Source organism: Drosophila grimshawi, unplaced genomic scaffold, assembly GCF_018153295.1.
Source record: "Drosophila grimshawi isolate 15287-2541.00 unplaced genomic scaffold, ASM1815329v1 contig_44, whole genome shotgun sequence".
NCBI lineage: Eukaryota > Metazoa > Arthropoda > Insecta > Diptera > Drosophilidae > Drosophila > Drosophila grimshawi.
Genome location: NW_025063240.1, coordinates 14,609,046 through 14,624,450, shown reverse-complemented (window position 1 = coordinate 14,624,450; position 15,405 = coordinate 14,609,046). Strand labels below are relative to the sequence as shown.

Here is a 15,405-nt window from a genome sequence, read left to right as displayed (position 1 = left end):
ACACTGATTGACAGCAATCGACCGATCTGGCAGCACTGAACACACAGAGTTCAGCTGCCTGGTCACTCTGAACAGACTTACATTAGTTTTTTGTTTATGTTGGGAAGTCGTCGGAAAATTCGGCTGTTTTCTGTGTGCGGCGCAATGAAAAGCTGCTAAAAAGCTAAATATAAAAATCAGCGCAGCGCGCGGCCGTCTGTCGGTGCATTGTTTTGTAAGTGCAGTCAGCAGGCAGCAGCAGCAGCAGTCGTTTGGGAAAAATTATGTGAAGCAGAAACGCAGTTTTTGTTTGTGTATGCGTATGTGTATGTGTATGTGTGTATGTATATTGTGTTCTTTATGTACTGTGTGTGCAATGAAACTGGAAAACCATTATTATTAATGAAAACGCTTGAAATGTGTAAGTGCAACAATGAAAGTGCAACAGACAGTTGCATTCACTTTGAAGTTTTACATTTTCATGTTTTCTTTCGTTCTGCTCTATCCCGCAATACTCCCTCCCTCCCTCCATCTCTCTCTCTCTTTCCCGCCCTCTCTCTCTTGCAGACAACGCCAACGAACAACTCCTCCCACTTGTACGTGTGCCTGTGCGGGGTGCACATTGAAGGGTGTTTGAGTGTGTGTGCCTGTGTGTATGAGTGTGTGTGTGTGCGTGTACGATAAGACTTGTATTTGAGGACAATTTGTGAATATAAGTCCATATGTATGTGTGTGTAAATGCCAAAGAGGGCGACGAGTAATATGCACACACATTAATAACGTCAAAAAAAAGGTCAAAAGTTAAATTGAACAGGACCAAGGCGCCTCAATGTAAGAAGACAGAGGCAGGCAAGGCAGGCAGGCAGCTAGAACGAGTGCGAGAGAACAAGCTTTGCTGTGTGTGTGCGTGTGTGTGTGTGTATGTGTGTGTGGATAGGAGGAACAAAGACGGAGAGCACAAGAAACGGCCGGGTGAAAAACCCCGAGCGAGTAAAAGCAACAGCAGCAGAGGAAGGCAAAAACAAAAGACTGCTAAAAGCTAAACAACAACAACAATAATAATAAACATAAAACGAATATGTCGGCGTCGGAGCTTGAAGCTGAAAGTTCCGCACAGGAGCAGCACCCGCAACAACAGCAACAAGAACATCATCAAAATGAAAACACAACAAGCAACAACAACAACAGCACTGCCAATGATGCTGAATCAACCAACTATGGGGGTGAATTGGATGAAACCATTGAGACACTGACATCAAGCAACAATTATAGCAATAATATGGAGCAACATATGCAGCAGCAGCAACAGCAGCAGATGCAACAGCAACAACAAATGGAACAGCAGGGCGATCTAGGTATGGGTATGACAATGATGCAATCATCGCCACCACCACACAGCTATCGACACTCGCGGGCATATCGACACTTTAAGAACCCGCCGCAGCCACACATGTGCATACGAACCACAACAGAGACCGGCGAGGAGCTGTTCATCAATGTGCTAAGCTGGACACGCATTGTTATACCCCAGGAGCCCAGTGATCCCATACCCTTGTATGGAGGCATGCGCGTAAGTTACCAATGCCTGTGAAGCCATGACAATTTAGTTAAGTTGGGTTTCTTGTTGATAGGTGCCGCCTGGCAGTCCGCGCAGTCCACCCATTGTATTCGCCGTTATGGCCAATCCTGAGGTGCTCAAAGATTCTGGACGCCACAGCAAGGATCCAGAGGAACGGCGCGCAATGGTTGAGCTAATGTGCGACTTTGTCGAGGCTATGAATCCCGGCGTGAAACTAGTCAGGTGCGTATAAAACTCTACACAGACACCTTAAATCATTTAAACGACTTTCGATCCATAATAGAAACGCCGTCATACTCAAGGATCGTGACATTTCGGGTGAGCTGAAAGACGTGTGGAATGCTGTGCAGGCGCAGCGGGATCGCGAGCGCGAGGAGCAAATGCTGCAGCAGCGTCAACAGCAGCACTATCAGAATATCACCACACAACAGATGTTTCCCAAATCACCGGATGCGACGCGTGCGGGCGGCTCAACAACACAATCGAATGCGGCTGAGATCGGCTTGCCACCAGCTTACAATGCGGATCTGATGCCGGCGGAACACGGCAATGGCATTACACTGGCCGTCTTTGCACAGCAGCTGGACAACAAGGTGGCCAGTGAGCAGTTGGAAGAGCAGCAACAGCAGCACCAGCAGCAGCAACAGCAGGAACAACAACAGTTGGGTAGCAATGAAACAGCGAATTTGAACAGCGAATGCAATACCGATCAAACGGATGCGGGTGGCGTTATCAGTGGCATCAATGGCTCGCCGCCCGCCTTGGAAAATCAATCGGCGCCGGAGCAGCACACACAGGAGGCGGAAAGCAAATCTGCTGTGTCCACTGCTAGCAATGGCAGCAGTACGCCCACAAATACACAAACAGCGCCAACGCCAGCAGCTGCTGCTGCTGCTGTTTCTGCCGCTGCAGCTCAGCCCATAGCCACGCCTCCCGCACCCACAGTAACGCCCACCCCAGCAGCGCCAGTTAAGAAGGAAAAGCTTGGCGGCTTCTTGCCCAACGGTTGCATTTTCCCGCGTTTCAAAAACAACAAGCACAAGGATAAGGATAGCAATCACAAGGAGAGCAAGAGCAAAGAGAAGACGCTGCTAAATGCACTGAAGAAGAGCAAGGAGAAGAAGGTGGCGCCCAGCGAGCAAACAGCCAGTGACAAAACGGGGGACAATGGTACCACCCAGTACGAAAAGAACTGCATCAATAATCTCGAGTGCGAGGTGCAGAAGCTCGATCTGAATAGCAGCAACAACGATAACAACATGTTCATCAAGCTGAAAGTGGCGCCCAGTGCAACATCAGCAGCGGCTGCTGCCGCCAAGTAGTTAAGTATACAAAAAGGATACAAAATATATAAACCACAACTTTGGTAAGTAAGTAAGAGGAACGTAAATAGTGTCGATTAACGAAAAGCGAAACGACTAGCAGAGAAAACTACCCAAAACTAGCACTTCACTAGCACCTAGGCGTATTTAGAGTCGTGGACGTTTAGCATATATACAAGATTTACATATATATATATATATATATATATACAATACAATACAAAAAGTACGTTTATATATATATACAATTACATATATACAATATACACAGTTGTATCAGTCAATTTTTGAAAGCAAATCGACAGACTCTCAATGCGAATGCAAAAGTTAAAAATATCTGACAAAGTTGTGCCATGCTCCTTTCATACTTAACATACATACATACATACAAACAAACAAATATACATATATACATACAAAAAATACATATAAAGTATATAGAGCGCACAATACCCAATTGTCTGGGTCATTGTCGTCAATAGTTTCTCCAGAATTCTTCCCCGGCATACGTAACGTAACAGAACAACAAAAAAAAAAAAAAAAACAAAAAGAAGATAACAAAACAAAAAAGAAGAAAAGTATTTATATAAATAGTTCAATATTTGTATGTTTCGCATACAGTTTGCCTTATATACAAGCCAAGAGAGAGAGACATAAAAAGAAAAGAGAACAAAAGCAAATCTTTAATAAGGTCATCCATCTAACCAATGGCAATCTAATGAAACTCATGCGCCAAATTATCATCTGCATAGAGCAGTATACATAGAACTCAGCACTGGACACTGCACTCACTATTCATCTACTAATTACACTATGCAACTTTAGCAATCTCTATCAATCACTTCACTTAGCTCATCAGCATACTTACTTACATATGTACACATTGATGTCATGATGAAAAAGTATTACGAACTTTTCCTGTACCACGCTCAAATGATCTCCACGATTTTGAAGTTGAACGTCGGCAAATCGAGTGAACGACGCAGGCTCTATAAAGTACCTTTTGTACATTGGTATAACTATACTAAATGGTATATCTAAGAGACGCTATTTTGGTTATTAATTTTATGATTTTTGAAACCAGGTTATTCCATTTTTATTTTGTTGCAAGCTCTTTTTGCCTTTTAATCCTGTAAGTTCCATTACAATTACCATACTAATTACTTTAGTAGTTAAAGAACAGTTCCAAATTACTTGAGTAATGCAATTACAATGACCTGAAAATCTACTTAGCATCATTATATTATATCAAACTAATCTATGCACTCAACTTTGAGAAGTCACAATCGTGCTATCTAATTATTTTCCATAGACTTTCTCAGAGTGTTCCAACCTAAAGGAGACCAGAGTTTTAATATATATGAATTTGTTATCGTATTGTTTATTTAATGTTTTTGTCCTATCATTTATACGTCGAACCCAATACTCGAGAGCGATATCAACTTCAAAACGCAACCATTTACGAATAAATGTCACAGATTCGAATAAAACATTCAGACAACAACAACAAATACAACATACATAAAATGCAACTGCAACTGCAACAAGTGCAAAACTCAATATTGGACTGAACAAAGCTGCCATATATAGATAACATGCATATGTATGTAAATAATACATACATATGTATGCATTTATGATGTTCGCTTTTCATTTAAACGAAATTCAATTGTGATTCATTTGAAAATCAAATTTTTGTTTTTAGCATCGAAAACTATTTTCAACATTTAAAAGCATTTTAGTAAACACACAAAAACGTATACTAAATAAAATCGAATTTTCTTTGTTCAAATAATTAGAAACAACTCTTACAAATTTATCTTTGGCATGCCGAAGATTAAATATCCTTGCAGAACTGATATATCCTAAAGATTGTTTTTCGCTATTTTGTCAATTGATTGCTCATAATATTTAAGCATTCATTTTAGCTAATACCGTTTTATTAACCGCCTGCATATATAATAAGCAGCATCTGTATCAAGTTTTTTTTCTTCATATTTTTGAAACTTCCATACTAAATTGTAATAGTTTTATTCTTCTTTGCAAGGGTATTAAAAATGGGTTTTAAACATTTTACGCAACGCCTAAAAGCATGCAACGCAAAATTCACACATTCAATTGAAATATTTCTTTTGATTAAGATGCCCTTCGCCACCCTCTAGTGCCATACAAAATGGCATTAAAAGCGAAAGAGATATATATAAAAAAAACAAAATCGAAAACTAATGTTAAATCGTAAATCAAAAATTAATTGGCTAAGTTCGTATTAAATTGAATTTAACTTATTATGTTTACTTGTGAGTTTAAATAAAATTAACAACACCTAAAGCGTTAATCAATATATTAATTAACAATAATGTTAGTTTTAACTGGTTGTAAATGCAAACAAAACAAATGCTCGTGTAAATTAGTTTAAAAAGGCGCACGAGATCAACAACAACAACAACAACAAGAAAAACGAAAAGTTAAGTTAAGTTGAAAAAACACTCCCATCACAGTATGATTATAAATTAATAAACTTAATTTAAGTTAAAGCATTGCGACTAAAGAGCAAGGCGAAAGCAATAATTTTACTTGAAAAGCAGCTAAAGTATATGTTTAAAATACAAATAAATAATATAAATTAAAAAAACGAAATTGCGATTAAATGTAAATGTAAAAGTAATAAAAACGTTTAACAACAAAAGCAACAACAAAAACATCAACTAAAATGTTAAGATTAACCACAAATGAAATTATACAAGTGGACAACAAAAGAAAACCAAACCACATTTTATATATATAAAATGAGTGTGTGTAATAATAAAAAGATCGTATTTGAGAAATGTAATATCTGCAGATTTATTTAATATCATCGAATAAATATTTAGAGTTACTCTATTTCTACGTATGTATGTAGGCTAACATCTAATACATCAACTGGCACAAGGACTCTCTCTATTCGTCCTTGTTGTTGACGGCGCGCAGCTGCTCAAGCTCCGCACGCTCCGCCTTGTTGCGCAACAGCGGCACATTGTAGTCGAACGCATAGAAGAAGCCCTTGGGGTCACCAGTCTCCCCTGGTCCGGGCACATAAGGTTTCTCTTCGTGCACGTATTCCCTGGTCTCGGCCTCGCTTGGCTGATAGCTTCCCTCCTGTGTCTGGTACTCGGCTGCATAGGGATCGGGACTGTGACCAGCAGCGGCAGCGAGCTCACCCCACAGCTTGAAGTGCTCCTCCTCGGCCTTCAGCACAGCGGGCGTCTTGGTGGCTGGCTGTTTCAGATGAGCGGGACGATTGTCCTCCACATGGAAGCCACTCCTGTCTGCATAATACTTGGCAATGAAGTCGCGTCCATGGGGTTGCACATACTTGTAGGAGCCGGTGACGGTGCCGGCCTCATCGCGCTTTTCGTTCTTGCCCTGATTCCAATCCTTGTAGCCATACACGTACTGTCCTAGACCATCCTGGCCATGATACTGATGTGCATCGTAGTGCTCCTCCACGTATTCCTCGGGATGATCTATCACACGTCCCATATACACAAACTCGCCCTTCTCATTGCGAGCCTCGGGCAACGGATTCTCGCCCGTCTTTGGTGCATACTCGATCTCATTGACGCCACGCAGTTGCGCGCTGTTCAAATACTGTTGTGCCTCCTCTGGCGTGATGTTGATCTTAAATATATTCTCGGCGCTGGCGGAGCTGACCTGTTGGAAAAAAAAAACCGAAGTTTGTGGGTTAGTTATTAATTTATATATTTTTTTGGCTATAAACTGTGCCACGCTTCACAGCTTTGATAGACAATAATCTTGCTGATGATGATCATAATGATGATAGATTGATGATGTCATTGTATATTTCTCGAGGCTCTACGTGTAACAAATTTGCACATTAATAAAATCTAAACTTATACAAATGGTTGGTATTTGCACTTTGACAGTCACATTTGATATTTTACAACCCGGATATCTGATTGCTTATATCAATGGGGTGTTATATCGTTATATCCAATCGACATAAACTGTTTCCCATTCATATGTATATCAAATGCTAAGCACAAAGCACAAAAAGTTGTTTTTTTTTTTTTGGCTACTAACCAGCAAAAATGCGGCTAAAATTAAACACTTCATGTTGAAACTTGTTGTTCACTGGCTATATATTTAATATGGTATATCGTTTAATGAACACTGTTCTGCTGCTGGCGATCTACTAATAAGTAAATAACTTAAAGCAACGCTTTTATACTAACTTTGCAACGGATTTTGCTGTTTTTTATTTTGCATAAAATTAGCAACTGAGCGTTGAATGAAGATGCGCGGAGCGCTGCTGTCCGGTTTCTTACTCAGAAGCAACAGCATCAACAGCAGCGGCATTCGATTCGAACAATAACAACAACAACAATATCAACAACAACATGAGCTTAACAACAATTTGAAGTTCATCATGAACGTCTCTGCTCAAATTCACACTTCTCACGCGTAGAAGATGCTCGCATCATTAATTGTCTGTATGTGAGCATTCGAATACTCAATTATTTATTAAATAATATTTAGTTTTTTTCCCTTTTTTTTTTCTATTTTGTAGAATATTTCGATTGCTTACAAGCACCCGCAAGTGTCTGTCGCACTTTAAGTGGCAATTGGTGAGCGCCTCGCCTGTCAGTCATCTCACAGATCTTTATGATACCCTGTCAGATATATTAAAGGGGGGGTAGTAAGTACTACCATAAATTTACTACCTTCTGTGTCCGTATTCATAGCGAATATTGTGAGTAAGTCTTTTTGGTGCTGCTTTGCGTAAGTAATATTCCCCTTTATTGCGTATTATTTTTAAATCTAAAGATTTATAAATACATTCCATCAGATTTCCCTGCAAATCTTACTTCCATAATGAACTTATGTAATTGGCTAATAAAATTGCTATAGCAAAGTGCGCGGAGGCTTTTTAGAAGACGACAAAGTTATCTGTCATAAAAATGAGCTTTAATAATGTGCCCGTATATATTAGATCAAAGAATTTAAACTTGTTCAGTTGGTAACATGAAGATAAACCTGTTCTGTCTTCATTGTAGGGATTCTGCAAAATATTTTTAGATTGGGTAGCATGTTGTCGAGCATTCTAGACTGCAATAACTGTTCACAACTGTTGATTGCTGCCAATGCACAATGATTTATTTTTTATTAATCATTTTTTGAACACTTCCATCAATTTTTACTTCTAATTAATGCAACACGTAAAGCTTTCAGCTTTGGGTTTGGGTTTCCTGTAGAGAAGCCGCTCAGCGGAAGTTTTCTATTTTAGACATGCGGCAGGCACTTGAAGCCTGATATATGCATAATTAGACGGTGTATGGCTGGGTAATAATATCTCAAATGTCAGTTTGAGTGGCCACTTGCACTAGCAATGAGAATTACTTATGTGTAATTCCGCTAGTTTGTTGTCTAAGTCTTTTGTGGAGCGCTATCGAATTAATTGTATATAATTTATTTTATTTGTTTTCGGGATTTGGAAATCGCGAAAGGGCTGAGCATTCAGCTGTCCGGTCAACTGCGCAGTTTCTCAATTACAAAATAATATTACTATTTAAATAATAGACAAGCTTCACGCTTTTTTTAGAATCAAGACTGTTACAAAAATGTTCAGTTGACCGTTAAAGTAAATTTAAATTGCCACATCATCAGCAAATAGATGAACATTGTTGACCATTAATAATTTATTCGTATTTTTAGCTTTTGTGTTTTGTCACTTTGACAGACGCAAACGGCGAATATCTGGCATTTGCGTTCTTATCGCTCAATTTCAATAGTTGGATAGAATAGCAAAAAAAAGAAGGTTCCAAATATTTAATGATTCACCAACAGGTTAACATGATTTTTTTTCTTGACAACAACATAACAATCAATGATTGCTTAACTTTATTTATGGTATTTAGTTATATTAACTTAATGATAAGTATTAAGAAGCCCGGGATGTCCGGAATTTACGTCAAATAGACAAGAAACGCAAATAAACAAAACTTTTATCATCTTATGCCGAAATTAGTTGAATCATTATATATATTTTTTTCATTTGTTAAAAAATGCTGTAAATATGTTTGTGTTGTTTTTGCTGTAGATGATGCAAAAGTCTAAATAAAAACGCAGACCTAATTTTTTAGAGCCGGTTTTTGCAACTTTGTTTGCGATATTTAAATAATTTGATGTATAAAAATGTCGTTTTATTGAGTTCTTTATTATGAATGATGAGCTGCGTTGTCTGGCTGAAGCTAAGGTTAAGTAATTATTCAGAACAAAAATTTTCGTCCCACTTTCACTAGTCCCAACCACATCACATTATTACGTATAAGCAAATGGCAACAATTAATGTAACTTTTTGATGCGCCGAATGTATAACAGAAATTGAACAAATAACTCGGACTTCAATGCAAATAAGTAACTCAAACACTAAGCAAAGACCAAAGCGCAATGAGAGCGCTGAGCAAGTTGGGTGAGCTGAAAAGTTGGACACAGTTGTCGTCCACAGCTAAACACACAACAAAGCCAATTGGCTCCAAAGCAAACAACACTCAATTACAAATACATGCGGTGCGCAAAGAAAAAACGCAGCAGTTGAAATAAGTGCGAGAGACAAAGTAAAGTCAAAACCAGTGCAATACCAAACGACTGCCGGATCGGAGCTGCCAGCAGTCAATTTAAAAGGGGAAAATCACAAACCATCTTAAAAATTCACTTAAATATGCAGCTGAACTCGGCGTTAATGCTGCTGATGCGAGTGCTGCCTTTGTTGTTGCTGTTTTCGCCGGCCCTGGAGGCCGCTGCTTTGCCCTTGGATGCGGAGGAAATTGGCTATCTGGAGCTGAAGCCAAATGGCACATTGATCTTTCAGCAGGCACCCAATCAGAGTGAAAGCAATCTGCAAAATCTTCTACTGTTGCGCAGCGTGCTGCAAGCATTAAAGTTGCAACCTGGCGATGAGCACAGCAAGCTGAATATAAAGCTTTATGGCAATGGTGTTGAGCATAAGTTTCCGCCCTTTCTGGAGAATATCATACAACGCATACAAACCTATTTCTCCGTCTATCGCTACACGGATACCAGTCTACCCGTACGAAAAGTGGAAGCAACCACACAACCACCACAAACTTTGGATGTGAGCACAAAGAAAGCTAAAAATCCGAAACCAATTACGGTTCCCAACCAGCAAACTAATTGGATAATTGTGGGCGACGTTTAGTGTTTTAAATGCATTGTTATATTTACTTATTTATAATATTTTTTTTGGGATTTACCTTAGTGATCGATTGCAAATAAAAGACACGCTCAGCGACAATTGCACTGGTAACGTGAGAGGCGCCCGCATTTGGCTTGCTATATGGCTGGGCACGTCTTTAGTGGGTGCTTAGTATGCGTCGCCTCGTGTGGAGCACGATTTATGTTTAGCTCTGTGTAATATGCGAAATATTTTTATGCTGCTTGGAATTACCGGGCTCTCACATTGCATAATCCCAAACGGTATACTATATATTTTTGTGGCCAAGCCGTTTCGAAGCGAGTTCTGGAAATCAATACTGGTTTTTCGGATGAGTACTAAAGCAAATAAGTTAAAGTTTATATGAATGTCAAGAGATTATTATTTTGTACAACAATATTTAAAGTAACCTTTAATTTTATTCTTGCCTTTTGAATATCTTTGTTCTTCCCGGATAATTTCATATATGGCTGGCTGCACATAAAGATTGTTTGGCTCCGCTATGCTTTTATTGTCTCATTTATGTCTTTCCATTGGAAATTCTTCTGCATCATTTTACAGAATTGAGAGTGCAAATCTTTTTTGTTTTACCCTTGCCTGGGAAATATAGTACATCGGTAGCATGCTACACTTCAAGTTCATATGCAAGTTCGTTGCCCAAGTCTTTTGTTAATGGGGGCCCATTCCACAAATAATCGCTGCATTAAAAGTCGAAACTTTTTTTTACATTTTACATTCATTTTTTTATTGTTCTGTTTTACTTTTTCAATTGTTATGGTTATGAATATAATGAATGATGATGATGATTATGAACGTGTTCTCGACGATGTTCGCTATGAATGAACGTATATGAATGTTGATGTTTGTTTTTGTTGTGTTTTATTTTATTTTGTGTGTATTTGTTCTTCATTTTTATTTATTTATTTTTTTTGTGTTTTCTTGTCGCCTTTTATGCTGCTGTTAATTAATATCGGAAATGTGGAAAATCTTTGCACGCAATGTCTCTGTGACTAATGTTAGTAAACTAAATGTATTAACCCACGTGGCTTGGCCGGAGCCAATTCACGGAACAGATCGAGTTGTAGAATACCAAAGTTACCCATAGAATATATGTGTTTGTGAGTGATGTGGTGAAGTCCGCTGTGGTGTGCGTGTGCGTGAGGCTTAGGCCTCTGCCGCTGGCTTAAGGCCTGGCTCATTAGCGGGTTGAGCTTCTAGCGGCTGTGGCTGTGCCTCGGGAATGGCTGCTTCAGTGGGATTGGGTATGGTCTTGACCAGTGGCAACTCCTTATTCAGTTGCAACTCCTTCGCTAGTGGGGCTAGTTGAAAAGAAAAAAATAACAAATAATAGATAATAAATGCCAGTAAATTGAGCTACTTACCGTAATCTTGGATAAAATCCTCGAGTTTCTCCTTAATGGGCTCTGGGGTAGGCTCCTTGATAGCCTCCTTAAGTAGAGCGGATGGCAGCTCCTTGACAGGTTCCTCCAGACTTTCCTCCTTTCTGGCCTCCACACTGGGCTCTTTTCGGGCTTCAGCAATGGGTTCCTTGATGGGTTCCTTGATGGGTTCCTTGATGGGTTCCTTAATGGGTTCCTTGATGAGTTCCTTGAGTTGTTCTCTTGGGATTACACGCTGGGCAATATCATTAAGAGACTCTGCCGGTTTTCCGGATATTGGATGCTGGACGGCCTCAATACTGAACTCCTTTCTGGCTTCCGCAATGGACTCTTTTCTGGCTTCTGCAATGGGCTCCTTTCTGGCTTCCGCAATTGGTTCCTTGATGGGTTCCTTGATGGATTCCTTGATGGGTTCCTTGGTGGGTTCCTTGATGGGATTTGGGATTCCTCGCTGGTCAATATCATTAAGAAACTCATCCGGTTTTCTGGCATTGATCTCCTCCAGCTGACGTCCAGCTATCTCAGCCTTCAATTCACTGGCCTCAACGGCTGCAGGAATGATGGTCTGTGCCAGTTGCTTCAGCGGCTGTTCCAATGGCTGATCCAATGCTGGCAGCTTCTGCTCCTTAAGCAGAGGCTGTGGCTCGGAAAGTTCAGGGGCAATCTTCTTGAAAGATTGTTGAATTGGTGCCTCCTCAGTTTGAATGCTGCGTGCACGTATGGCTGAGATTGGCCAGGAATAGACGGGAGTGTGGACCACATCGACAACGGGAGTACGATACACATGGGGCAGACTGAAGAAATGACGCGCCTCGCCAGCAGTCAAACGTGGCTTTGTATTGGCTGGTGTCTCAAAAATGTCGGTCTTGAACTTTTCTACCAGCTCGTCCCCGGTGTTTTCGGGTATGCTGTGAAAGCCGGGAAAGAGGCTGGCACCGGCAGCAGCAGCTGCAGCAGCAGCCTCAGTAAACTGTCCGGTTACAACCTGAACAGCCTGCTGTGCCTGCTGTTGAATTTCGTTGATGTTCTGGGGAAAGCCTTCCGACTGTTTGGTCTCCTGCGCGGCGAAACGAAGACGGGCAGATGAATCGGCAACGGTCGGTACCACAGAGGCAGCAGCTCCTGCTGGCACAAACACAATGGTCTCCTCATGATGCGGTCCAGCGACGCGGGCCATCGGCGACAAGCCATGCACGTAACGCACCGCTGGCTCCAGATGAACCTGAGCCTGCGGCGTCACGATGACAATATGCTGGGCTGGATCCACAACGGGCTGCAGTGGATTCGCGTCGCTGCCCACTGCCAGCAGGCAGAACAGCGCAAAGATGAACATTGTGCTAATGATGCGGAGAAGGGTGAAGGGGAGTCAGGAAGAGAAGGTAAGTAAAAAGCAAAGACATTTTAGCTGACTTGTCTATGCTCCTTGGCCATGTCAAGCATTAACTGCTGCAAACTGGTATGCGCTATTTATAGTTGGCCAACCAAAGTCCATTCTAAATTTAACAATATAATTGCTTGTCTGTGTGTGTGTGAGCCACAGGATGCGCACTATTAACCGGTTTGGCTGTTTGATTGGCTCTCGGAAAACCACTGAAGCAGCCACTTCTGGTGTACATATTAAGTACAAAGACTTGCAGCAATGCAGACAACAATTGGCAAGCCAAGTTCTTGGCCAACGCTTTTGATTGCAGTTTGGTGTACTTTGGTGAGGCTAATAACTGGTTTTCTGATTATATCTGAGGGCATCAGATTCCCCCTAGGCTTATTATGCTTGGCAACATTCTATTTAAAGTTTTCCCCCTCAAGCCATTTAAGCAAAGCAATTGAGAAACTGTAGCGTTTAGAACTTGGACAGGATAAGGGCGGCACCTGGGAATGTTGAAGGCGTGTTTTCTGAAAACCATTCTCTTAGCTTGGGTGTAGTAATAAAAAAGAACTGAAGCTAATTTCTGTGATTTCCATGGACATTGCCAGGAAACCATTTTTATGATTAAGTCGAAGTAAAACTTTTATCTTCTTAAAATGGATAAATATAATTTCTGTGATCGGCGGTGTATTGTTAAGAAATAATGTCGGATTTTCCAATCTACAGTCTCTATCAGATTACGAAAATGTAATTGTCACTTGCTTTATATTTGATCTTAAAAAAAAAGTGGTACCTAGGAACCTAATTGGGTCCTCTCAGGTTGAAAAATTATAAGTTGCTTAAGTTGATTTATTTTCCAAAGACATTTTTAGCACACATAAATCGGAAGTTAAGTTTTTTAAGACTCAAAGACCAGAGATCGAAATATTTTTTTGTTTTGTATTCTTATTGTATCAGAAATCTCTATTACTATATGATATAGAGGTCCGATTCGTTCAGTTTCAAAGTCCTTAGAGACAGAAGAAAGGAGACGAAAATATGCTTCGTTTCAAAAAGATAGCTTCAAAGCTAAAGGAATTCAACCTTTTCAAAATATGGGTATTTAACACACATATCATGAAGATATATGCAGTCATAGACGTCTCCTTCAATGTCACGACAAAATTATAATAACAATAATACAACATAAGCACATAATTATTTTTGTATGCCAAGCCAATCTGTAACCATTTAGTAGCAGTTTCTTCTCTTAAAAACATTAAACATGAGCTTAAAACATTAACATATCGAATGTGTACTATTTACTTTGTTAACTAGCGCTACCATTCTCCATCAGTGCTAATAAACTGCATTGCTTTATTGCCTGGACAAGCTGCTTGTTTCTTCAAATTTATGACAAACATAAATGCCATCATAAAACAGTTTAACAACTAACTGCGATCTTATTTTCGCTTTCGTCCGTCTACTGTGCTGAATTCATGAACATGGCTTTCTAAATGCCCACCGCGAATTGCTTAGCTTAAGGCACGAACTAGACATAAAACCACAATAAATTTAGATAGCTTACCTTATGACAGCTGACGTTGAATCTCGGTTCTATTGTTGCTTGCTTCTTTAACTTTCCAAAAAATCTGGCTAAGCCGCACTTTAATCCAGCACAAAAATATTACTTATTTATGAAAAATGATCACAAGATATGCATAAGCTTGGCACAAATGTTATAGTTAGTTTGATGGTTGATGGTTCTACGCTCCAGCTGCAGTAGTCTTCTCTTCAGTCTTAACACGGCGACCACTTCAAGGAAACTGGTGGCCAATGCTGTCTGCCATGGGCCTTTTATAATGTGACTGCCTAACTGACCTAGCGCAAGAACAAAGAGAACCAGAACCAGTAGACCAGAAGACCAAGCTGGAAAACAAGCCGAAGAACAACGCTGAAAATGTTGCAGCTTCCCGACAGGAAGAGGGGGGAAAGAGGGGCCAAAAGGAGCACACGCAAAGCAGGCGGCAAATGACCAAAGTTGGTTAAGCAAAAGCGACAACGACAATAACAAGCACTCATACTACACATACTACACTCACATTCACACTCGTTTTGCACTTGCAGAGGGTTCTGGTTTCCAGGCAAGCAGGCAACAGCTACCAGGTTGCTTGACTGCGGCAGATGGTCAACGTAGATGTTGGTGTACGCGCTGGCAGAAGTCTCTTCGTTCGTGGTCTTGGTATTGGTCTTCGTCTTGGTCAAGTTCTTTTGCACAGTTCTGAGTTTGTTAAACCTGCATTGTAATAGAAGTCAAGCGCTGCACAGCGACCGCATTGACAGCCACTCACGATCAACATGGAAGCCCTGGCTTTGGCCATGGCTAGAAACTGGGAAACTGGTTCAGGTGCAAATTGAATACATTGTCCATTGCTGGCCGTCAATTCCGACACACTCTGCACACCTCCGTTACCCTCTCGCTCCATTGGCTAGATTTATTTTTATGTTGCTTGCACCGCCTGCTGGCGGAAAAGATTAATCAAGATTTG

The 15,405-nt window shown here is 40.4% G+C and overlaps 4 protein-coding genes across 4 annotated transcripts; 2 read left to right on the top strand and 2 right to left on the bottom strand.

Moving 5' to 3' along the window:
- The first annotated feature begins 64 nt into the window (after positions 1–64).
- Positions 65–3,088, top strand: LOC6557297 (probable serine/threonine-protein kinase yakA). The gene is made up of 4 exons (XM_032742785.1): positions 65–400; positions 547–1,549; positions 1,611–1,780; positions 1,842–3,088. Exons 2-4 carry the CDS (start codon positions 1,058–1,060, stop codon positions 2,878–2,880), a joined length of 1,701 nt encoding a protein of 566 aa, XP_032598676.1. The 5' UTR covers positions 65–400; positions 547–1,057; the 3' UTR covers positions 2,881–3,088.
- Positions 3,089–5,696: 2,608 nt separating this feature from the next.
- On the bottom strand, positions 5,697–7,079 carry LOC6557257. Its single transcript, XM_001984176.2, has 2 exons — positions 6,961–7,079; positions 5,697–6,570 (listed from the first exon to the last, which is right to left on the bottom strand). Exons 1-2 carry the CDS (start codon positions 6,991–6,993, stop codon positions 5,818–5,820), a joined length of 786 nt encoding a protein of 261 aa, XP_001984212.1. The 5' UTR covers positions 6,994–7,079; the 3' UTR covers positions 5,697–5,817.
- A 2,412-nt stretch (positions 7,080–9,491) lies between these two features.
- On the top strand, positions 9,492–10,342 carry LOC6557324. The gene has a single exon (XM_001984177.3). It carries the CDS (start codon positions 9,599–9,601, stop codon positions 10,094–10,096), a length of 498 nt encoding a protein of 165 aa, XP_001984213.1. The 5' UTR covers positions 9,492–9,598; the 3' UTR covers positions 10,097–10,342.
- Positions 10,343–11,180: 838 nt separating this feature from the next.
- LOC6557336 (fibrous sheath CABYR-binding protein) lies at positions 11,181–12,849 on the bottom strand. Its single transcript, XM_032743198.1, has 2 exons — positions 11,494–12,849; positions 11,181–11,430 (listed from the first exon to the last, which is right to left on the bottom strand). The coding sequence occupies exons 1-2, from the start codon at positions 12,842–12,844 to the stop codon at positions 11,276–11,278; spliced, it is 1,506 nt and encodes a 501-aa protein (XP_032599089.1). The 5' UTR covers positions 12,845–12,849; the 3' UTR covers positions 11,181–11,275.
- Positions 12,850–15,405: the final 2,556 nt, after the last annotated feature.